The sequence below is a fragment of the Rhinoraja longicauda genome, chromosome 1 (genome assembly GCF_053455715.1).
Source record: "Rhinoraja longicauda isolate Sanriku21f chromosome 1, sRhiLon1.1, whole genome shotgun sequence".
Classification (NCBI taxonomy): Eukaryota; Metazoa; Chordata; class Chondrichthyes; order Rajiformes; family Arhynchobatidae; genus Rhinoraja; species Rhinoraja longicauda.
Genome location: NC_135953.1, coordinates 101636673 through 101662241, shown reverse-complemented (window position 1 = coordinate 101662241; position 25569 = coordinate 101636673). Strand labels below are relative to the sequence as shown.

The window sequence follows — 25569 nt, the reverse complement described above, 5'->3', positions numbered from 1 at the left end:
CCGTGACCTGCATGTGTTTTCTCCGGGTGCTTTGGTTTCCTCCCACATTCTGAAGACGTTTAGGTTTGTAGGTTAATTGGCTTCTACAAAATGTCCCCAGTGTGTAGGGTAGAACTAGTATTGTACAAGGTGATCATTGGTCAGCAAAGATTTGATGGGCCGAAGGGCCTGTTTCAAAGCTGTATCACTAGAATTGAAAAAAGGATCCGCAGGTTCGGACATTTTGACTTTCCATGGTATCTCGGTACACATGACAATAATAATAAACCTAAATCCAAACCTAAACCTGCAAACACATCTATAATTCAAGTAATGCACAGACCCAAAAAATCCAAACTGCCTGACATGAAGTCTGACTATCTTCTCTGGTCTGACGAGAACAAGCCCCATGTGCAAAAATACATGTCAGGGACATTGACTTCTTGATCTCCCACAGATCACATACCACTCCAATGATCGCCATTTCTACCATTGAAGTTAGTATTGAGTTGTAAGAAGGAAAAGACCGTGACTTGTCTTATAGTCTCTGAACCACTTTGTCAAAGCCTCTGCATTTAGATCTCAAGCTTAGCAATTCCACCTCCAATATGGTTGCTCTGTGAGACCATGCCTCCCCTTTTATATGCTGCAACTTGCTCGGCCTATCAGTAGGCAAAAAGTTAATCTTGTCCCACTCAGCTATTTTAATGTTCTTGGAAAAGGGGACCACATTTTGTCTTCCAGTCATCTGGTACCTCACTTGTGGCCAGTGAAGGTTTAAAACTGTCAGTGGCTCAATGATCTCTTCCCATAGATGCAAGAGACTGAGAGAACATTTCTGCCCAAACAGCATCCCCACTTTATCAGACAGTTGCAGATTCCTCATTCATTTCAGGGTCAATTCAACAGAGCAGTGTTGAAATTCCTGCTTCTTATTTCTCCAGCCTGCTTCAATCTCCATAAGTAAATACGTGCACAAGAGCCACAATTTACTAAACTCTAGACCTAACTTTAGAGATGCAGCCCAGAAACAGGCCATTTGGCCCACCGAGTCTGTGCCCACCAGCGATCACCCCATACACCAGCACTATCCTATACACTCGGGACAATTCACATTTTTTTTTACCAAAGCCAATTAACCTACAAACGTTTTGATTTTTGTGTGTGGGAGGAAACCGGAGCACCCGGAGAAAACCCAAGCAGCCAGAGGGAGAACGTATAAACTCCGTACAGCCAAAACCCAGAGTCAGGATCGAAGCCGGGTCTCTGGCACTTTAAGGCAGCAACTCTACCACTGCGCCGCCTGCCGTTCTTGGCTTGGCTCTTACCCAATGTCGTTTTTGAGGCAGGTTCCAGACATGCGATAGTTTTAACAAAGCTGGCAACCAAAGTGGGGATGTTCTTCTCAAGCTGCATTATAGAGCACTCTGGTAGAATCAAGTAGATCATCAATGCTTCTTCATCTTGGCAAGACATCCCAAGGTTTTTTGCAATTAATTTTGATGCCAAGCTTGATGTTATCTGTAAAACAAATGCTTTTTGACTTTAGTTTTAGTTTTTAGTTACAGGGTGGAAAAAAGCTTTTTGGCCCACCAAGTCCACTCTGACCAGAAATCACACGTACACTAGTTCTATCCGACACACTGGGGACAATTTACAGAAGCCGATTCATCTTCAAACTCGAACGTCTTTGGGATGTGGGAGAAAACCACGTGGACACAGGGAGAACGCACAAAATCTGTACGGACAGCACCCTGGTCAGGATCGAGCCTCAGTATCTGGCTCTGTACGGCAGCAGCTCTACCGCCGTTTCCCAACCTTAACAGTCTCACTTCCCCTCTCTTTATTTCATAGAACACAGAACAGTACAATGCAGGACAGAGTCCTATAAAGTTACAACTCTCACAGACCCATCAACTCATCTTTGAATCTTTTGTCACTAACCGACAGAAAGCAACCAATTAGCCTTTGATGTGCAAAAGAGAAATGGAGTGCCGACTGAAATACAGTCAGAGGAACCTGGATCCCTTAAATCTTAGAGGCAACACTAACTGCTGCACCAATATGCCGTCCTTGGAGCTTATCGAATACATCTCCATTAATCACCATAGTTCAAAACAAATCCATCACAGGGGTGAGACAGCCTTAATGTCAACTGCCTTACAGGATACTGAGAAAGTTAAAGATACCATTAAGGCAGAGATAATTAGATTCTTGATTGGTACGGGTGTCAGGGGCTATGCAGGAGAATGGGTTTAGGGGGGTGCAATAGATCAGCCATGATCTATTGCAGGAATAGACATCATGCGCTGAATGGCCTAATTATGCTCCGATCACTTATGACCTTATAACCTTGCAAACAACCAGCATAGTTTTAGAGATACAGCATGCAGACCTCCCAGCATTTGATTTTACAAATTCATAATTTTGATATCGAAAATTCAGAATTTTACATAAAAATTCATAATATGGCGCGTAATGCAACTTTTCAGCAACAAAAAAAAGTATGCACGCCAAATGCGCATTGCACTACATTCATGTGTGAAAAACGACTATTATTTCCAACAGTCTGTAGTTGGGACTGCATGGACAAGGTCAGGCCGATCATGAGTATATTCTGCTATTTACAGAAAGGTTATCGAACAGAGATACTTTATGCAACACAAAGAAAAGATTGTTTTGTTTTGTTTTTTCTATTTTGCTTTTTCCTTTCACATCCCAATTCTCTTGGTATTGAATAAAAGAACAATGGTCATAAAATGTATGACTAAGTTATGAAGAAAGAGTTGATATATGCGACTCGACTAAACATATGGAAGTACTTGTTGAAATAAATTTGCACATTAATTGATAATCAGCCCAAAAAGTTGGTCATTGGCTTTTCTGTTGTGTTTTATATTTTAACCACGTCTTGATTAATTAATATAGTTATATAATCTTGCACTTATATTTAATATTTACCCATTACAGTTCCACCACTGATTTTCTGGCACTCTTGGTTCCAGAGCTTTGCTGTTTTATCCAGCTGGCCAAGGAAGTCGGCTATGGGGAAAGATGTGCTGGCTCCAGCTGGGCTGGAGTTCCAGAGCCCCGGCTACAGGTTGCAAATTCAACCCACCGATCGTCCCTGGAGGTCCCGATGAGGTAGAGATTGGCTGCCTTGCCCAGCCTAGGTGCCACATTTTCGGGAAGATTTCCAGGACGCCGGGGGGATTTCTCGCAGAACCCCTAGCGACCTCTAGCGGCCCGAATCGACAAATTGCAATTACCGACTGTTTTGCGGAAAAATGTGAGGCGAAATCGGAATGGCGAAAATGAAATAAGAAATCGGAAACTTTCCGCCAAATTCGGAAGGGTTGGGAGGGGTACAGCATGGAAACAGGCCCTTCAGCCCACCAAGTCGACACTGACCATTCACATTCATAGTGGTTCTAAGTTATCCCACTTTCATCTCATAAGAGCATAATTGTCATGGTCATTGAGTCATACAGCATGGAAACAGGCTCAATAGACAATAGGTGCAGGACTAGGCCATTCGGCCCTTCGAGCTAGCACCGCCATTCAATGTGATCATGGCTGATCATTCACAATCAGTACCCCGTTCCTGCCTTCTCCTCATACCCCCTGACTCCACTATCTTTAAGAGCTCTATCTAGCTCTCTCTTTGGCCCAACTTGCCTACACCGATCAACATGTCTCATCTACACTAGTCTCACCTGCTTGTGTTCGGCCGATATCCCTCTAAAGCTATCCTATCCATGTAACTGTCTAAATGTTTCTTAAATGTTGCGATAGTACCTGCCTAAACAGCCTCCTGTAGCAGCTCATTCCATACACCCATTAAATCTTTCCCCCTTCACCTTAAACCTATGTCCCCTGGTCCTTCATTCCCCAATGATTTCCTTATTCTGACGAGGGAATGGAGAGGCGACTTGTCTGAAGTGCCTGAAGAAAGGTCCCAACTAAAAATGTTGCCTGTCCATTCCCTCCACTGATGTTGCTTGACCCAGTGAGTTCCTCCAGCACTTTATGTTTTGATCATCACAAAGGATATGTGACAAAATGTCTTTGACCTGAATGGTTAACTTTATGGCTCCATCCGGCTTAATGACTACATTCTAATAATCTAATTCCATGTAAATTATGGCAAGAATTAAATGGTTAACACGATATGTATTTTCCATGGTTATGGATGTCCAGTTTTCATACGGTGAAATCATAACCAAGTCATCCAAATGAAATGCTGCAAATGTTTACCACATCGACAATCCAGTCCTTTTCAGTAAGCTTCTTAAATATTTCTCTGGCGGATTCCAAGTCGACATTGCACTGGTCTCCATCACTGTAAGGCAAAGATTAAAACTTACCATACATCCACAACATAATATTTTACAAGGGTCAGACAGCATCTGTGGAGAAAAGGAAAAGGTGACGTTTCGGGTGAAGACTCTTCTTGGATCTCGAGCCGAAATATCACCTACTCCTTCTCTTCAGAGATGCTGTCTGAGTTACTCCAGCATTTTGTGTCTATCTTCAGTTTAAACCAGCATCTGCAGTTCCTTCCTACACATAATATTTCGCAATACAGTTAAATTAACCACTTAGAATACCATATCTTATATTTTAAATGTTCTCCAAACATATGGCATTATGGTAACACACAAAATTTTCTTTTTAATCTTGCTTGAATCTGGGTTTTTACCCAATAAAAAGTTGTATTTTCCTATAGTGGGACATGCAGTTAATAAACATTTTTTTTCATAAAGAAACTATGCCAGGTGGCTTTGCGGGTAGTGCTGCTGCCTTCCAGTGCTAGAGACCCGGCTTCGATTCTGACCTCGGGTGTTGGTTGTCAGTGTGGAGTTTGTATGTTCTCCCTGTGGTCACATAGGTTTTCTCCGGGTGCTCCAGTTTCCTCTCACATTCCAAAGATGTGTAGGTTTATAGGTTAACTGGCTTTGTAAATCGTCCCCAGTGAGTAGAACTAATGAACCAGTGATCGTTGGTCGCATGGACTAGGTGGACCGAAGGGCCCGTTTCCACGCTGTATCTCTAAAACTGAAATTCAAAAAGGAAACTTTATCTAAAACTAAACCTACAAACACATCTGTAAATTTGCCCTTTTCGTATATGGTGTGGATGAGGAAGTGGGAATAACATAGAACTCGTCTGAATGGATGATCACTGCTCAGTGTGGACTTGGTGGGCCTAAGGGCCTGATTCTATGCTGTATCTCTAAACTAAAGTCCAAGTTCAAAACAATCTGAAAAAATAATGCAAGATCACAAGTAACTTTTGCTTACTCATCAAAAGGTTAAAGTAACATTTGGCCTTCATAGCACACTTGCATTTGTCAGTCATAACAAAACTGGTGCAAGTCCCAGTCCAGGCACTTGAAATCCACACAGGGTTTACACAAGAGCGTTGTATCATGGCAGTTCTTCAGTCTCAGGCATGTGGAACATCCAGGTGTTATGCACACATCACCAAGCAATATTTTTAAACACAATCCTTCAACCATTAAAAATCAAAGTGACGTGGTCATCGGTGATTATGGGATCACTCTGTACATACACCTTCGAATACAACAGTAGCTGCTCATGATAATGGGGAATTAAACACTTTATGTAGAACAAAGAACATAGAAGAGGACAGCACAGGGACATGTCCTTCAGCCCATAATGTCCGTGGCAAACATGATGCCAATATAAACTGATTTCCTCTGCCTGCATGTGATCCATACCCCTCCATTCTCTGCACATCTACGTGCCTATCTAAAAGCCTCTTTTAAGTGCCACCATTGTATTTGTCTCCACCATCACCCCTGGCAGCACGTTTCAGGCCCCCACCACTCTTTGCCTTTTACACATCACCTTTAATCTTTGCCTCCCCACCTTAAGGATGTGGCCTGTAGTCTTTGACATTTCCCCCCTGGGAAACAGCTTCTGTCCCTCAACCCTATCTCTCCCTCTCGTAACTTTATATACTTCTACTATCTGATCTCCCCTTTGACCTCTGGCGCTCCAGAGAAAACAATCCAATTTTGTCCAACCTCTCCTTGTTGGCAGAGTAGACTTGACAGGCTGAATGGCCTTATTCTGCTTCTAGAACTTATGAACCTTTAGCTAACTTATACCCCGTCATCCAGGCGGCATTCTGATAAACCTCTTCTGCACCCTCCCCAAAGCCTCCACATCCTTCCTGTTATGGGGCCACCAAAGCTCCACACAATATTCCAAACACACCCGAACCAGTCTTTTACAGCTGTAAAGTGATTTTCTAAATGTTATACTCTATGCTCCAAGCAATTAAGGTAAGTTTACCAATCGTTAGCATGACCTGAAGATCAGTATCTCATTTTCATTCCCTCTCTCTCCATCCATTCCCCTCCCTAGTTGTCGTACTAGTTTCACTGTCGTCTTGCTGAGTTGCACTGTTTGTATCCACTCGTTATCACCTGCTTCATGGATCACAATGGAACATTGTGGGCTCCACCTTTCCCTGATTATTTTTGCTGGCTTTGATTTGTCCTTCTGCATGCCTTTCATTCATTTGTTCTATGTACCTTTTTCTATCTCTCGTTTCCCTGTCCCCTGACTCGCAGTCTGAAGAAAGGCCTTGACCCGAAACTTCACCTATTCCTTTTCTCTAGAGATGCTTCCTGACCTGCTGAGTTACTCCAGCTTTTTAAGACTATCTTTTTTTCACACCTTGAAGTGTAACAAGACTAAAATTAAAATTCTGGATGTACTTGGCAGTATCTGTGGAGAGTGAGAGAGCATTAACTTTCCAGGATAACCACCTTCTATCGTCTGAAACATTTGCTCGTTCTTTCCCCAGAAATGCTGCCTGACCTGCTGCGTAGTTTCAGCATTCTCTATTTTTATTTTGGATTTACCACATCTGCAGCTTATTGATTTTTGTTTAATAAATCCAGATTCATTAAACTGTGAAGATTTTATTCCACTCACCTTGGCTTGAGGAAGCTCCCAACGAGGCAGGACGGCGAAGAAAATATCAGATCAATTTCCCTATCATAGGAAAGACAAAAAGTGTTCAATTGCTCGTTTAATATTGTGATCTCTAAACTAAGGCAAAGAAAACTCTAGCTAAGAAAAATCTAAAACTGCCCTTCCTAAAAGTGATTTTACTTCCTGTCAATTGCAATAATTTGCAAATGTTAGCAGAGACTCTGGAAGCAGGAGAAGGATTGGTCTCGAGCAAAGCACAAAGTACTGGACTAGCTCAGCAGGTCAGGCAGCATCTCTGCAGGACATGGATAGATGATGTTTTGGGTTGGGACCCTTCTTCAGGCTGATCGTAATAGGGGGGAGAAAGTAGGAAAGGAGAAGTGGGTAGGACAAATCCTATGAAGTGATGGGTGGATACAGGTACGAGGAGTTGTGATCGGCAGATGGGATGGACAGAGGGTGGAGTTGAAAAGGAGACAAAAGTGTGTAAGTGTTGAGCAGCGGTAGAGTTGCTGCCTTACAGCACCTGAGACCCGGGTTCAATCCTGACTACAGGTGCTTTCCAACTAAAGGATTTCCAGGAGCCTGATGGAAGAAAACTGAGGGTATTGTTTGAATTGAACTATATGAAGCCATACAGCATGGAAACAGGCCCTTCGGCCCAACTAGTCATGCTGACCAAGTGCCCATCTAAGCCGGTCCCTTTCCCCACGTTTGACTCATATCCCTCTAAACGTTACTGCGTGTGCTTTCTTATTGGCAAATCAGCTCCATTAGTAATTCCAGGGTTGCGAAGTTATCACACTGGGAAAATCACAGCTGAAACGAGCTCTCCAAGCTATTTTGATCTAAAATATGTTGCCTCAAAATTTGATAGAAATAGACCAAATATTAATTTACAAATAGGTGCACGAAGAGGAAAATGTTATTAATCTATGAGGATTAATGATAAATTGAGCAGCCTTTTCAAAACCTGGGCTGTTACGTACTCAAAAGACTGAGTGGTCCTCTTCTGTGCCTTATGAATCCATTATATTATTTCTCAACAAAACAAAAGACAAGTTCTCCAGCAATTAGGCATTGAGTGACCCGCTGAAGAGAATTTACACAAGATCACAAATATTCTCAATTGTTACTTTTCACACAAAGGGAGGTGGGTCTATGCCAGAGGAGGTAGTTGAGGCAGGTACTATCCCAACGTTTAAGAGCCATTTAGACAGGAACATGGACAGGACAGGTTTAGACCAATATGGGCTAAATGCAGGCAGGTGGGAGTACTGTGGATGGCACATGTTGGTCGGTGTGGGCAAGTTGGGCCAAAGGACCTGTTTCCACACTGTCTGACTCTTGGTCCAAAAACATCTGTTGACAAAGACTTAGGACAAACCAAAAAAATATATAAACAATGCCTACTCTTCTGCATTGGTTCTTTCTTTTCCATGCCCAATGTTCATCCATCTCTCAACAATAGTTCCATCCAATGTGAGTATCTGCTCTGTCTTCTCTGTGCAGCCAAGGTCAACTTCAGGCATTGGAAGCTGAAAGAGAAAGTCAACAATTAAAGGAATCAGTCTATGAAATTGGGCATAAATGGAGAGTCGTTAAATGGATAAAAGACACAACAGCAAGCCGTTGATGATTCTTCTGAGGCTGGAAGATCTAGACCCAGGAGCTTATTCTGGAAGCACAAAACAAACTGCTGGAGGAACTCAGCGGGTCAAGCAGCAACTGTGGAAGAATAGAGATTGTCAACTTATTGGCTGTGGTCTGACAATGCGGAAGGAAAATCATGCACATAAGTAAGTGAGAGGGAAGAGTGTGGCAGGCTGGTAGGTGATAGGTGGAACCAGGAAGATATGATGAGGTGGGGGAGTGGAGGGGGGAGATCACAGACAGAGGCTGGTGAATTATAGGTGGAAACAGATAAGGGAGGGATGATGGGCAGAAGGTCCCAGAGGAGGGAAGGGATAGGAAGCAGAGGCCAGGGGAGCAGAAATCCAGGTTGATTGGTCAATGGTTCTTTATTGTCACATGTACATATGCACAGGGAAATTCCTTTTCTGTATACAGTTCAGTAAAGTATCGCCATGCCCGAGCATAATCCCCAATAAATACAAAGTGTATAGAAATAGTCCATTGAGACTGCATGCAACAGTCGCCAGGTTTTGGTGCCATTTTCAATGCCCAGTCCAGTCCACGCGCTCTGTCTTCTGGAGTGGTGCCTGATCCAGGCAAGCCCCAGGCTGCTGCCGGGCCTCCAGCCATCGCATTCGTCCAGATCGTCCAGCGAACCGTTGTTCCTCTCCTCGCATGGATGGGATAGGTTGGGTCAGAGCAGTAGTTCTTAACCAGGGGTTACTTTAGAGGGACATGGGCCAAATACAGGCAGGTGGGACTAATTTAAATGAAGCATTCGTCAGTTTGGGCAAATTGGGCCAAAAGGCTTATTTCCATGCAGTATGACTCTATGCTCCGGTTTCCTCCCACATCCCAAGGACGTGTGGGTTTGCAGGTTAATTGGCCTCTGTAAATTGCACCTAGTATGTTGGGATTGAATGCAATAGTGGAATAACATAGAACTTGTGTGAATGGGAGATTGATGGTTGGAATGGACTCAGTGGGCCGAAAGGTCTGTTTCCATGCTATGTCTTTCAATTAAACAAAAGATGGCAGTGATATCTAGCACAAAGCTCCAAGAACTTACATGCGTCTGAATAAAATTCATGTTTGCTCCTGCAAAGATCTTGTAAACGTTGGAATTTTGTGACTCTGTAAGAAACACAAGTTAGGTAAAACAATTATATTTGGAACTTCACACATGCATCCAATTTTTAAAAATATTTCCTTACGACATAGACGGAGTCCATTCTCCCATCCTGTCCATGCTGGCTCTTAGAGTCAAGTCAAGTCAAGTCAATTTTATTTGTATAGCACATTTAAAAATAACCCACGTTGACCAAAGTGCTGTACATCTGATTAGGTACTAAGGAAAAAAATGAAACATACAGTAGCATGCAAACAGTTCACAGCGCCTCCTCAATGAGCCTCAAACGCTAGGGAGTAGAAATAGGTTTTGAGCCTGGACTTAAAGGAGTCGATGGAGGGGGCAGTTCTGATGGGGAGAGGGATGCTGTTCCATAGTCTAGGAGCTGCAACCGCAAAAGCGCGGTCACCCCTGAGTTAAGCCTAGACCGTGGGATAGTGAGTAGCCCCAAGTCGGCCGACCTGAGGGACCTGGAGTTAGAGAGGTGGGTTAGACGATTTTTGATGTAGGGGGGGGGGAATGTCCATTTAGGGCTTTATACGTGAATAGGAGGAGCTTGAAGTTGATTCTGTACCGTACAGGGAGCCAGTGGAGAGAGGCCAGAATCGGGGTGATGTGGTCCCTTTTACGGGTACCCGTCAGGAGTCTCGCTGCGGCGTTTTGGACCAGTTGTAGGCGGGACAGGGAAGATTGGCTGATCCCAGTGTATAGGGAGTTGCAGTAGTCTAGGCGGGAGGAAATGAAAGCGTGAATGATTTTTTCTGTGTCGTCGAATTGGAGGAAAGGTTTGATTTTACCTATGGTACGAAGTTGGAAGAAGCTGGCTTTTACCACAGCGTTGACTTGCTTATCAAATTTTAATGCAGAGTCAAATATCATGCCGAGGTTTTTGACATGCGGTTTGACTAGGCAGGATAGGCTTCCAAGACTGCCTGTTATCGATTTGATGGAGTCGGGGGGGCCGAATAGGATGACCTCAGACTTGCTCTCATTTAATTGGAGGAGGTTCTGTGCCATCCAACGTTTTATGTCCTCAAGGCAGTGTAAGAGGCTGTTTAAATTTTACTGGTTGTTGGGTTTCAGGGGGAGGTAAAGGTGAGTGTCATCGGCATAGCAGTGGAAAGAAATGCCGTGCCTTTGAATGATTTGGCCAAGGGGGAGCATGTATAGAGAGAAGAGAATGGGGCCTAGGATGGAGCCTTGTGGAACTCCGCAGGAGAGGCTAGCTGGAGCAGAGGAATAACTGCCTATGTTGATGGCGAAACTCCTATCTTTGAGGTACGAAGCGAACCAGCTCAGGGCAGTGCCATCAATGCCAACCGCGTACCGGAGACGGTCAATAAGGATGGTGTAGTCCACTGTATCGAACGCTGCGCTGAGGTCGAGAAGGAGCAGGATTGCACAGTCGCCAGTGTCGATGGCGAGAAGCAGGTCGTTGTGTACCTTCAACAAGGCAGACTCTGTGCTGTGGTGGGTTCTGAAACCTGACTGGAAACTTTCCAGGATGGTGTTTTGGTGTTTTGGTGTTTTGGTGCAGGTAGGGCACTAATTGGTTTAGAATTGCCTTTTCAAGGACTTTTGACAGGAATGGCAGTTTGGAAATGGGTCTGTAGTTGCTAGGCAAGGTGGGGTCTAGGTTAGGTTTTTTCAGTAGGGGCTGGACCACCGCGTGCTTGAAACAGGTTGGAACAGTGCCAGTGGCCAGAGAACTGTTGATAATAGAGAGGATGCTGGGACCGGCTATTGCAATGACATCCTTCAGAAGGGCAGTGGGGGCAGGATCAAGGGGGCAGGTTGCAGGTTTCATAGCGGAGACAAGCTTTGCAAGGGAGGATAGAGTGATGGGTTGGAAACAGTCCAATTTAGATGAACAGACTAGTGAGACAGCTAGGTCACGGGTGGGAGGGGAAATGTTCATTCTAATGTTCTCAACTTTTTTGAGAGTCAAGTCAAGTCAATTTTATTTGTATAGCACATTTAAAAACAACCCACGTTGACCAAAGTGCTGCACATCTGATTAGGAAAAAAAAAAGAAACATACAGTGCCAGGCAGCCAAACACAACGGCGCGGCCATCTTGAACAAAATGTTTAACTAAAGCAGAATGGTGTCCCGCGGCCGCGCCGGGCGTGATCCTATCATTCCCATCTCCCCAATTACGTTTATGTAAACTTTGTTCGCTCACGTGCCCATTAACAATCCCGATTAGAGGCAGAAAGTCACAGTCCTACAGCACGGAAACAGGGCCTTCAACCCAACATGTCCATGCTGAAAAAGTTGTCCCATCCCAGCTAGTCCCATTTGCCTGCGTTTGGCCCAAATCCTTCTAAACTTTTCCTATCCATGTACCTGTCCAAGTGCCTTTTCTCCTTCCGTTCATCAGCACTAGGTTTAATAAATTGTGCCTTGTTGACCAACAACCAACCAGTATGTCCTCGGGATGTGGAGGAAGCTAGGTCAGCCGGAAGGCACCCCATGCACTCACAGAGGTCAGGATCAAACTTGTGTTGTTATCCCCTCTATCACTGTGCCATCACGAGTAAACTAATTAATCTAGAAATACATCAAGAGTTTCAACTGGAAAAAAAGAATTGCATTTTGATAGCACCTTTTAAGTCCCTTCCGCTCTGTTGTAAAAACCCCATATAGCCAATTAAAGAGCAAACCATGTTAATTCTTACTCAACAGTAGCCTGACATTTTCAACTTTGTTGAAGGTGAGCTGAAATCAATCTGCTTTAATGAAGAAACCCACAGCATCCAATCAACAAACAGCAAGTTCCCACATACATCAACGTGAAATGACCAAATAAACTGCTTGGTCGAATCTTATTGCAGGCCATTGATAACGTTCACAATAACAAAGATTTAAAGAGATTTTTGAACAGGTACATGGATAGGAAGGATATGGGCCAGATGCAGGAAGTTGGGACCAGCTTTAATGGGTGTCTTAACCAACTAAGGCAAGGGCATGGACGAGTTTCCATGCTGCATGACACAAAGCGGAGATTGACAGATTCTTGATTAGTACAGGTGTTAAAGGTCATGGGGAGAAGGCAGGACAATGGCATTGAGAGGGGAACCAAGGAAATAACGTTTCTATAATTGCCAGTTAGACTTGAAGAACAGAAGTGATCTAATCTCACAAAATGTATTAAAATATTACAGGATGAAAACTAAATATAAAGTCAGGAGTGAGTTCCTGGAGTATGGTTACCTTGATAAACTTGGCCTCTTGATGACCCTTTCTCCGTTTTATCTCGTTTTGCAGAGCCAAAGGAAACAACAAGATCAGAGGAGGGGATGTAGGCGAGTGTGTGGAAGCTAAACAACACAAGTCAAAAAATAAGATCACCTTGTGTGTGTAATGAATCAATTTTGTTGCCTTCTACCATGGATTTAGATGGTACATTTCAATATCCAGAACATTATCTCATGCTCTACAAAATCTAGTAAATTGGTTACTGTGTTCAGAGAATAACCATATGTCACAATAATTTATACAGGCACACCACTGATTTTCCAGTACCCTTGGCTCAAGAGCCTTGCTGGATTATCCGTTTTGCCGGACCAATAGAGGTCACGGCCTCCGAGAGGAGTTGATGGTACAAGGACAGTCCACCTTGGCTGTCGGGTGGCTGAGATACCGGCCCACAAAGTTGGCCTCGGAAGTCGGCTATGGGAACGGATCTGCCGGCTCCGGCCAGACCAGAGTTCCAGAGCACCGGTCGCAGGGGGCAAATATGTCCAGCTGATCAGCGCGGAAGTCCCGATGCGATCAAGATCGGCCACCCCACATTTTTAGGGGATTTCCAAGGGGGGCTTCAAGTGTGCTCAGAATTTTCTCCGGATCAAAGGAAGTGCCACCAGTTGCTGGAAAATTGGTGGTGGACCTGTGAATCCCTGATTTGTACTTAAAGATGCATAAAAAACATGAAGCTGTCATTTGCAATGGTCCCCTTAAAAATTCCAGAACTAATCATAACAGGTTAAAAAAAACAACATTCGAGCATCAACACATAGTTGCACAAGTATTGGCTGCTGGTTTTACTGACTTTCTGAAATCTTTTTTATTTTATTTGATTGTTCACAGGATGCTGACAATGCCATCAATTATTGGTATCCTGAATTACCCCTGAACAGACACAGCAGTTCATGTCAATCGAGGTTGGTGGGCCTGGATTCACATATAAGTGGCATTGAGGAGACTTTTACGTAGGTACATGCATATGTACGAAATGGAGGGATATGGATCAAGTGCAGGCTGAGGAGATTAGTTTATCTTGGCATCATGTTTGGCACATACATTATGGGCTAAGGGGCTGTTCCTGGGCTGCACTTTGCTATGTTCTACATAAGACAAACCAAGATGACAGATTTCCTTCTGTGACGATCATTATCAAAGCAGATGGGGTCTTAACAATCCAAAAAATTCCCATTTGCCATTATCAAGACGAGCCTTATTTATTAAAATTCCGGGTCCATTTGAATCCACCAGCATGGTGGTGCCGCGGTGGAGTTGCTGCCTTACAGTGCTTGCAGCGCTGGAGACTTGGGTTCGATCCCGACTACGGGTGCCGTCTGTACGGAGTTTTCCCCGTGGCCTGCATAGGTTTTCTCCGAGATCTTCGATTTCCTCCCACACTCCAAAGACGTACAGGTATGTAGTTAAATTGGCTTGGTAAAAGTAAAAATTGTCCCTCGTGTGTGTATATGATAGTGTTAATGTGCGGGGATCGCTGGGCGGCACGGACCTGGTGAAAGGTCTGTTTCCGCGCTGCATCTCTAAACTAAACTAAACTACCATAATGGAACACAAACTTGTCATTTGTCTCAACAGCCCCAAGGAGGTCATTACGTTGGAAAGGGTGCAGAAAAGATGCACCAGGTTATTACTGGATCTTGATAGGTTTAGTTATAAGGGCAACTTATTGGAGAGTATTCTGAGGGATAAGATGTACAGATGCTCTCCGACTCACGATGCTTCGACTTACAATATTTTGACTTTACAATGGTGCAAACGCTGGGCAACGGCAGTGACCCATAAATCGCTTCCGGCCACGTGATCAGGTGTATTTAAATGCATTTCGACTTACGATATTTTCGGTTTACGATGGGTTTATCGGAACGTAACCCCATTGTAAGTTGAGGAACACCTGTATATACATTTAGATAGGCTGGGGCTGGTTAGGGATAGTCACAATGGTTTTGTACATGGGAGATCATGTCTTACAAATCTGATTCACATTTTCGAGTAACTAAAAAGGTTGACGAGGACAAAGCCATAAACATTGTCCATATGGACATCAGCAAACCATTTGCTCTGGAAGGGAAAATTGCATGGGACCCAGGGAGAGTTAGCCCCCTGGATAGAGAATTGGCTTCATGGAAGGAAGCAGAGGGTGATGATGGAAGATTGTTTTCCAGACTGGAGATTGTGATTAGTGGTGTGCCTTAGGGTTCAGTGCTGAGTCCATTGCAGTTTGTGGTTTATATCAAAGATTTGGTTGAGAATGTACAAGGGATGATTAGGAAGTTTGCAGATGACACTAACGTGGATGGTATTGTAGGCAGAGTTATCAAACATTACAGAAGAATCTTGATCGGCTGGGCAAGTGGACAGAGGAATAGTTAATGGGGTTTAATGCAGATAAGTGCGAGGTGTTTCATTTAGGGAAATCAAAGCAGGGCAGGACCTTCACAGTGAATGTCAGGGCCATGGGGAGTGCTGCAGAGCAGAGGGATCTAGGAATGCAGGTACATAGTGTCCTGAAGATGGCACAATAGGTAGATCAAGAAGGCTTTTGATACATTGTCCTTCTTTAGTCAGGATACTAAGTAGAGAAGTTGGAATGTTATAGAAACATAGAAAATAGTTGCAGGAGGAGGCCATTCGGCCCTTCGAGCCAGTACCGCCATTCATTGTGATCGTGGCTGATCGTCCACAATCAGTAACCTGTGCCCAACTTCTCCCCATATTCCTTGATTCCACTAGCCCCCAGAGCTCTATCTAACTCTCTCTTAAATTCATCCATTGAATTGGCCTCCACTGCCTTCTGTGGCAGAGAATTCCACAAATTCACAACTCTCTGGGTGAAAAAGTGCCTTCTCACCTCAGTTTTAAATGGCCTCCCCTTTATTCTAAGACTGTGGCCCCTGGTTCTGGACTCCCCCAACATTGGGAACATTTTTCCTGCATCTAGCTTGTCCAGTCCTTTTATAATTTTATATGTCTTTATAAGATCCCCTCTCATCCTTCTAAACTCCAGTGAATGCAAGCCTAGTTTTTTCAATCTTTCCTCATGGCAGTCCCGTCATCCCAGGGGTCGATCTCGTGAACCTACGCTGCACTGCCTTAATTACAAGGATGTCCTTCCTCAAATTAGGAGACCAAAACTGTACACAATACTCCAGATGTGGTCTTACCAGGGCCCTATACAACTGCAGAAGAACCTCTTTACTCCTATATTGAAATCCTCTTGTTATGAAGACCAACATGCCTTTAGTTTTCTTCACTGCCTGCTATACCTGCACGCCAACCTCACTACCTGCTGTACCTGCACGCCAACCTCACTGCCTGCTGTACCTGCACGCCAACCTCACTGCCTGGTGTACCTGCACGCCAACCTCACTGCCTGCTGTACCTGCACGCCAAATGCTTCAGGTGAAGCCACATTTGGAGTATTGTGTTCAGTTTTCATCACCTTGCTCAAGGAAGGGTGTTGTTAAGCTGGAAAGAGCGCAGAGAGATTTATGAGGATGTTGCCATGACTTAAGGGCCTGGGCCTTTAGGGGAGGGGTCAGACTTTGAGGGGAGGACTTTGTTCTCTGGAGCGCTGGAGGCTGAGGGGCGATCTTATAGAACTGTCAAAAATCATGAGGGGAAAAGTTTGGGTGATCACACAATCTTTTACCCAGTGTAGGGGAATCAAGAACCAGAGGACATATGCTTAAGGTGAGACAGAAATTATTTAAAAGGAACCTGAGGGGCAACTTATGCACACAGATGGTGTTGGTATATGGAACAAGCTGCTAGAGGAGGTAGTTGAGGCAGATTAATATAACAACATTTAAAAGACATTTGAACAGGTGCATGGACAGAAAAGGTTTTGAGGGATGCATGGGGAAAACACGGGCAGGTGGGACTGGCATAGATGGGGCAACTTGTTTGGCACAGGCACATTGGGCTGAATGGCCAGTTTCTATGTTGCATGACTCTGGTACAACATAGAAACAGCCCTTTGGTCCACAATGTCTGTGCAGAACATAATGCCAGGTTAAACTAATCTCCTCTGCCTGCACGTGATCAGTACAATTCAATTTCTTATATTCCATGGTCAATAACTAATTATCCCTCTATCTCCAGCGACTAAAAGCAAATTGTCCCCTCCATTGGTGAGTTGCATCCTGTGTTGATGAGGTGTGTAACTCATCAGAATCGGCTGCAATCAATCGTAAGCTTTGAGGAAATGGACAGGTTGGCCGCATGTCAAACACTGATGCCACTCACCTTCCACAGGCTATCTGGGAAACCTTGCCCTTGACTTGCTCCACCTTTTGAAAGGTCACATTCCCGTCTCCACAAGTGAATACATCTCCATCCTGTAAAGGGGAGGGTTGGGGGATGCACAATAATAAAATTAAAGCAGCCATCAAGGGAGTGAAATCTGCACACAAAATCACCGAGTCATTAAATCATACAGCATGGAAACAGGCCCTTTGGCCCAATTTGAATGAAAGAAAGAAAGAATGGATGAATGAATAAATGATACTTTATTGTCACATGTGCTGAGGTACAGTGAAATTCTTTGCTTTGCATACAATACACAAGTGTGCAGGAAAGAAAACTGCAGAAGCTGGTTTAAATTGAAGGTAGACACAAAATGTTGGAATAACTCAGTGGGTCAGGCAGCATCTCAGGAGGTGCTGTTCCTCCAATTTCCGCTGGGCCTCATTCTGGCAATGGAGGAGGCCCAGGACAGAAAGGTCAGATTGGGAATGGGAGGGGGAGTTGAAGTGCTGAGCCACCGGGAGATCAGGTTGGTTGAGACGGACTGAGCGGAAGTATTCAGCGAAATGATCGCCGAGCCTGCGCTTGGTCTCGCCGACTACATCCTCTTTGTCCCCCCCCCCCCCCCCCCCCCCCCCCCCCCTCTCCCCTGACATCAGTCTGAAGAGTCCTAGACCTTATTATCTTTCTGAATTCTTTTCTTTCTGAAGTCATTTGTAATTCCTTCCTTAAAATGAGGTGGATGGAATCTAATTAAGCCGTGTGGTGGGGAGAGTTGTGAAAGGTTACTGCGGGCAGGGGCGTGTTATGGAGTTGATGTTACAATCACATCAATGAAGATTTTATTAAACAGTGGACACAGAAGGAACTGCAGATGCTGCAAACTTGAGTCAAAACTGGAGTGCTGGAGGAGCTCAGTGAGTCAAACAGCATCTGTGTAGGGCAATGGGCAGACAATGTTACTGGTCGGGACCCTTCTTCAGATCTTAAACGGTGGAGCAGCTTAAATAGCTGAGTGGCCAGAGGTCGACCTCTGTTGCTCCTAATCTGTGTGTTGTTACACAAGAACAAAGAGGGGCCCGGTAGGGTAGTTGTGTGCTGAGAACAAAGAGGGATCATCTGGACTATAATGAATACTATTGTATCTTTGTCAGTGCCCTATACGTGGCAGCTCTTTGCATACTTTGTATATTGTACGTAAAACAAAGAATTTTACTGTACCTCGTGTATATTTGACAATGAAGTATCATTGAATTTCACTTCTAAACTCTCTGATTAGTCAGCTGCTATGGAGTGGATCACAATAATAACCCAAAGCATACCTTAGTTACAACAACAGAATGTTTGTTGCCACAGGAGATATAGTTAACATTGAGCTTCTTCAGTTGTTGCACAAGGCAAGGGTCGTGCCTATCTGTTGAAAAAACAACCTGCATCAGCAACGGAGATATAGTTTAGTTTAGTTTATTGTCACGTGTACCGAGGTACAGTGGAAAGCTATTGTTGCGTGCCAACCAGTCAGCGGAAAGACTATACAATTATAATCGAGCCATCCACAGTGTACAGATATAGGATAAAGGGAATAACGTGAATTCCGTTTAGTGCAAGATAAAGCCAGTAAAGATAGTCTGAGGGTCTCCAATGAGGCAGATGGTAGCTTAGAACTGTGCTCTAGTTGTTGGTAGGATGGCTCAGATGCCTGATAACAGCTGGGAAGTAACTGTTCCTGAATCCGGTGGTGTGTGTTTTCACACATCTATACCTGATGCCTGATGGGAGAGGCAGTGAGGGAATGGGAGTGGCTGGGTGAGACTCATCCTTGATTGTGCTGGTGGCCTTGATGAGGCAGCATAATGTGTAAATGGAGCCAATGGAAGGAATACAAGGGTCTACGGATGCAGGTTTACAAAGAAAGACACAAAGTGCTGGAATAACTCAGCAGGCCAGGCAGCATCTCTGGAGAACATGGATAGGTGACGTTTAAGATCGGTCCTGACCCGAAATGTCACCTGATCATGTTCTCCGGAGATGCTGCCTGAACCGTTAAGTTACTCCAGCACTTTGTGTCTTTTTCAGCACTGAAGATGTTTTGTTGCATCTTGAGATGGGGGAAATTCTTATCAACATTCTTCACTCTCAAGTGTCATTTCACCATGAACCACCAGAAGACAAGAGAACCGAGGAAGGACATTTTAAGGATTGAATTTACTAATTTGGATACAATTTTACCAAGTCTTTGCGCAAATGCAACCAGCTCCGGCAGTTGTGTTTTGCTGGCAATCAGAAGATTTTCGAGACAGAAACCTTGTTTCTACTATTATACATTAGCAATTACAATGTTCCTTTAACTGGTACAAATAGGGATTATGTCATTCATAAGCTGTGAAGTGTGTAAAATCTTACAAAATTGGTGCAAATACTGACAACCAACAGAAAAAGGAAGGAAGGATCAATTTGTCAGGGATTCCTCCTTGACTGAGTGGAGACAGAAGCACTGAAGATAAATGTAGCAAGTGAACAGCGGATGAAACAAACAATCAAGGGGATCCAAAGATGTCCTGGATTTCTCGTGCCAGGCTGTTCAAGATGGGACTTGACTGGTGCAGGATCTGGTGCCTCAGTCAAACTCCAAATAATCCTCTATCCAACTATTCAGAAATCCTAACCATTTCACATCTGATTCACCAGATAATGGAACTGAGAACAAAAAAACATTGCAGGAGTCTGTAAACCATGACTTTCAAGGATCATGAACAGCTTCTTCCCAACAACCGCCAGGTTCTTGAACACTACAAAAACACGTTTGTCGGTTAATTGGGCTCTGTAAATTGCCCCTAGTGTGTAGGGAATGGATGAGAATGATTTGGACGAGGAGATTGAAGTCTTCGGTGGCCAAGTTTGCGGATGATACGAAAATAGGTGGAAGTGCAGGTAGCGTCAAAAAAGCAGGGACTCTGCAGAAGAACCTTGGACAGGTTGGGAGAGTGGGCAGAGAAGTGGCAGGTGGAATATAGTGCAGCAATGTGTGGAGTCATGCATTTTGGTAATAGGAAAAAAGGCGTATACTATTTTCTAAATGGGCCGAGAATCCAGAAATTGGAGGTGCAAAGGGACTTGGGAGTGCTGGTGCAGGATTCTCAAAAAGGTAATCTGCAAGTCGAATCAGTCGCAAAGAAAGCTAACTCAATGCTGGCATTTATTTCAAGATGGTTTGTATACAAAAACATGGATATAATATTGAGGCTCGAAAAGGCGCTGGTAAAGCCTCATTTGGATTTTTGTGAGCAATTTTGGGCACCATATCTGAGGAAAGATGTGCTGGCTCTGGAGAGGGTCCAGAGGAGATTTATAAAAATGATCCCAGGAATGAGAAGATTAACCGACGATGAGCGTTTGTCGGCACTGGGCCTGTACTCGCTGGAGTTTAGAAGAATGAGGGGGGAACTACCTCATTGACACATACAGAATAGTGAAAGGCTATTCCGAGTGGATGTGGAGAGGATGTTTCCACTAGTGGGAGGGTCTAGGACTAGAGGTCATAGCCTCAGAATTAAAGGAAGTTTTTTTAGGAAGGAGATGAGGAGAAATTTCTTTAGTCAGAGGGTGGTGAATCTGTGGAATTCTTTGCCACAGAAGGCTGTAGAGGCTAAGTCAGTGGATATTGTTACGGCAGAGAGGGATAGATTTTTGATTACTACAGGTGTCAGAGGTTATGGAGAGAAGGCAGGAGAAAGGGGTTAGGAGGGAGAGATAGATTGAATGGTGGAGTAGACTTGATCGGCTGAATGGCTTAATTCTACTCCTATCACTTATGACATGAACATATAAGAAAGTGGGATAACATAAAAATAGTGTGAATGGGCTGTCTTTGGTTGCACTAAGGACTCTCGGGTATTTTTGCATGTATTGGGTTTATTAATTTATTAACTTGTTTTTGTTTATTATATGTTATCTATGAGTATTGTATTTACAGGTCTGTTATGCTGCTGCAAGTAAGAATTTAATTATTCCACTGTTGGTACATATGATAATTAAACACGCTTTATTCTTTTAGAATTTGATTATACTTTTAACTATTTAATTATTCCACTGTTTGTACATTGAGTCATAGAGTGATACAGTGTGGAAACAGGCCCTTTGGCCCAACTTGCCCACGCCAGCCAACATGTTCCAGCTACACTAGTCCCACCTGCCTGCACTTGGTCCATATCCCTCCAAACCTGTCCTATTTATGTACCTGTCTAATCTACCATCTAATGTACCATCTAACTGCTTTTTAAATGTTTGGATAGTCCCTACTTCAATTACCTCCTCTGGCAGCTCATTCCATACACCCACCACCCTTTGTGTGAAAAAGATGCCCCTTAGATTCCTAATAAATCTTTTCCCCTTCACCTTAAACCAATGTCCTCTGGTCCTCGATTCACCTACTCTGGGCAAGAGACTCTGTGCATCTACATATGACAATTAAACACTTTTTACTCTCCCCATACTGACATCGGTGGGTAAAGCCGCTCCAATGTGTTCTTACCTGCTGTGTCTTTGAGCCCCAGCTGTCCACGGTCATTTCTCCCCCATGCGTAGACTGCCCCCGATAGAGAGAGGGCAAAGCTGTGACTTTCCCCTGCAGTTATCTGGGCCACCGGGATCCCACGCAGACAACTCACGCTCTGTGGATTGGGCTGCTTCTTCAAGCTTGTTTTAATTCCCAGCTGCCCATAAGTGTTCTGTCCCCAGGAATAGACTGTACAATCTAAAGTGATCAAAACAAAGCTTTCATTTGGAAATTCCAACAACAGACGTGGTAAGGAACATTTGGTTAAATACTTGGTTGTACAACGAGATTGATGTTACCTTGGGAGAGAGCCAGGGAGTGGTAATGGCCGCATCTAATCTGCACAATAGGAACGTCAAGTTGGTTCACCTTCCTGCAGGTAAATGACAAATATTTTTCCAAATCTCCGATAAGGTGCGGTGCATGTGCATGAGAGTTTCAATCACTTAAGGTTGATGGAAGAATTACTCGTTACTGTACACCTGAAGATCATGAAAGCTGAGGTTTGTGGGAACAAGATAAGGGAGTCCCCGTGCATCTCATCAAAAATCATCTACTGCATCCGGTGTTCCCGATGTGGCCTCCTGTACCTCGCTCGGCAGGACCAAGGGTAGACTCAGCAACTGCTTCGCTGAACACTTGCGCTCAGTCCGCCAAGGCCTACTGGCTCCATCAGCTGCCAACCATTTTAACTCCCCTTCCCATTCCCATCCTGATCTTTCTGGGCCTCCTCCATTGCCAGATAGTGGTCACACCCTAACTGGAAGAACAGCACCTCAAATTCCACTTGGGTAGCTTACAATCCAACGATGTGAACACTGAATTCTCCAATTTTAGGTAACGTCTAACAAACCCCCTGCCCCCTCCCTCTCTCCTCCACACTCATTCCTTTCTACCCACTACTCCCCCGTGACCCACCTGGACTTGAACCTATTTCTCCCCTCCAACAACATTCTTCACAGTTTGCAGCTCTTCAACCAGTCTATCTCACACCTTTTGATTTAATCTCTGGCCTTTGTTCCAACCATCTGCTTATCGACCGCCTTCCCACCCCCCCCCCCCCCCCCCCCCTCACCTGTGCTCAAACATTACCTGCTACGTTTCGTCCTAACTCCCCTCTCTCTCAGCTTTCTTTCCCCCCTCTGTAATCAATCAGAAGAAGGGTTCCGACCTGAATCATCACCTATTCATGGCTCTGCAGAAATGCTGCCTGGTCTGCTGAGTTACTCCAGCACATTCTGTCTTCTTACGATAAAGGGGATGTAGATGGTTTTACAAGAGGAAGCAGTCTGCACTTACTCCTGTCCTGACTGTTTTTTTTTTTTTTACTTTATTTTTATTATTTTTTTTTTTTACATACATACAAACACAAACTAAACAAACATAGGAGATGCATATTGAATGTAAATACCCTTACTTTAAGTTCCCAAAAACGGAAGAGACTCGAGTCCCGGCATTGCCTGTATTAATAATGACCATCTTTTATCAAACATGTCTGTTGTCAACTGTAACCTTGCTGTGATTTTTTCCATTATATACACATTTTTTACCCTATCTCTCCATTGCATTATGCTTGGAGGCTGTGGTTTCAACCACGAAGTTGTTATCGTCTTCTTTGCTATCAGCAGCAGGATTGTCAGTAAATGTTTCGAACTCTTATCTGTCATACTGTCAGGAATTATACCCAAAATGTAAAGTGCTGGTTCCAGAGGGAAGTTAATGCCCATAATCTGTTTAATTTCCTTTTGAATATTCTTCCAGAAATCCTGTATTTTTGGGCAATCCCAGAATATATGAGTGGAGTCCCCAACTTCTCCACACTCCCTCCAACATAAATCAGTTGTATTACTATATTTCGATGTAATGAATGGAGTATAAAAGTAACGCATTTTAACTTTCCAGTCAAATTCCCTCCATGTTGGGCTCTTAGTTAGTTTATGTCCCTCTTTAAATGATTCCTCCCACCCTTCTTCTGATATTATGATATTCGCTTCCAGTTCCCATTTTTCTTTGATATGTAAGTTGTTCTCTTTGGATTCATGTTGTAGTGCTTCATAAATTTTTGATATAATCCCTTTTTTTGACTTGTCTTCCGAGAACCCCCACAACACTTCCTCTAATTTAGATGGAGTCTTGCAGATGTTCTCCCATTCCTGATGTTTCTGTAGGTAATCTCTTAGCTGTAAGAATTTGTAAAAGTCATGAGCAGGTAAATTGAATTCTTTTTGAAGTTGTGTGAATATTTTCATTGTTTGTCCCTGAAACATTTGATCTATGTATATTAGCCCTTTGTCAGCCCATCTGTCAAATCCTGAGTCCATGGTAGATGGTACAAAGTCTGGGTTTTTTGCTATTCTAGTAGCCCTGCTTACCGAATTTGACAGCTTCAGCTTCTTTCTTACTGCTGACCAGATTTTCATTGTTACCCTAATCCACTCGTTGCCCATCCTGAGCCTCTTCAGGGCCTTCTCGTTTAAAAATGGGAGTGATTCTAAAGGCAAATTTTTACAAGCGTTTTGCTCCATCTCCACCCACATTGAATCTTTCTCTTTAGTGGTCCACATGATTAAGGCTCTGAGTTGCGTTGCCCAATAATAATTTCTTAAATTAGGCAAGTTCAACCCTCCCTTTTCTTTTTTGCTAAGAAGCGTCTTGTATTTAATTCTTGCTTTTTTACTTTGCCATAAGAATTTCGATATAATTTTATCCAGTTTTTTTAGAAAAGCTCCCGAGATCATAATAGGCAACGATTGGAACAAAAACAACAGTCTTGGCAATATATTCATTCTGACTGTTTCTACTCTTCCCACCAGAGTCAACGGTAAAATCTCCCATCCAGCCAAATCATCCTTTATCTCAGATATCAGTTTCCCATAATTAGCTTCAAATAGCTGTGCTGTATTCGAAGTGATAATTATACCAAGGTATCTAAACCCTTTTTTGGTCCATTTAAAATGGACTTTTTCTTTAAGTTCCACTGGACAATCTCCTGAGAGCATCATTGCTATTGATTTGGCTTCATTTGTCAAATATCCTGATATTTCACCATATTCTTTTAGGTTATCTAGTAGAGCTGGTATAGACGTGGAGGGCTCCACTATGTATGTTAATAAATCGTCCGCAAATAATGACGTCTTGTGTTCTATGCCCCCTTCATCTTTTATTCCTTTAATGTTTTTATTTTGTCTTATTGACTCTGCTAACGGTTCAATACTTGCAGCAAACCGTAGCGGGCTCAGGCAATCTCCTTGCCTGACTCCTCTTTTGAGGTAGAAGAAGTCTGAGCAGCAGCCATTAATTCTGATCCGTGATTTGGGATTTTTATAAACAATTCTTACCCAGTCTATAAACGTTGAGTGAAACCCAAAAACCTTCAATGTTTGATATAAAAAGTTCCATTTCACACGGTCAAACGCTTTTTGTGCATCTAGGCTAAGCAGCATGGTAGGTCTGGGATTATTTTTAGCACATGATATAAGATTTAGTGTTCTCCTGATATTGTTAGCCCCCTGTCTCCCCGGGATAAACCCCGTTTGATCTGGCTTGATTAATTTAGTTATATGTTGTTGCATTCTCTTTGCTAGTATGCTTGTTAATATTTTTAAATCATTACAGAGCAAGCTGACCGGTCTATATCCCTCACATGAAGTCGGATCTTTGCCCTCCTTATTATGGCTTCTGACCAAGTATCTGGGCGGTTTCCTGTTGATAGCGCATAATTAAAAACTTTACATAATTCTGGTGTTATGTCTTCTGCAAAACATTTATAATACTCCCCTGAGAAGCCATCTG

At 43.6% G+C, this 25569-nt stretch overlaps 1 protein-coding gene across 3 annotated transcripts in view; it reads right to left on the bottom strand.

Moving 5' to 3' along the window:
* LOC144595781 (putative E3 ubiquitin-protein ligase HERC6) overlaps positions 1–25569 on the bottom strand; it is a 61055-nt gene that overhangs the window by 25387 nt on the left and 10099 nt on the right. For all 3 annotated transcript variants that reach the window (XM_078403447.1, XM_078403428.1, XM_078403438.1), the window contains 10 exons: positions 22077–22150; positions 21754–21975; positions 18545–18636; positions 17223–17314; positions 12930–13036; positions 9655–9719; positions 8364–8488; positions 6951–7010; positions 4237–4321; positions 1308–1500 (listed from right to left, as the gene is read on the bottom strand). In XM_078403447.1, the coding sequence (XP_078259573.1) occupies positions 1308–1500; positions 4237–4321; positions 6951–7010; positions 8364–8488; positions 9655–9719; positions 12930–13036; positions 17223–17314; positions 18545–18636; positions 21754–21975; positions 22077–22150 (1115 nt within the window). The remainder of the gene's footprint in view (positions 1–1307; positions 1501–4236; positions 4322–6950; positions 7011–8363; positions 8489–9654; positions 9720–12929; positions 13037–17222; positions 17315–18544; positions 18637–21753; positions 21976–22076; positions 22151–25569) is intronic.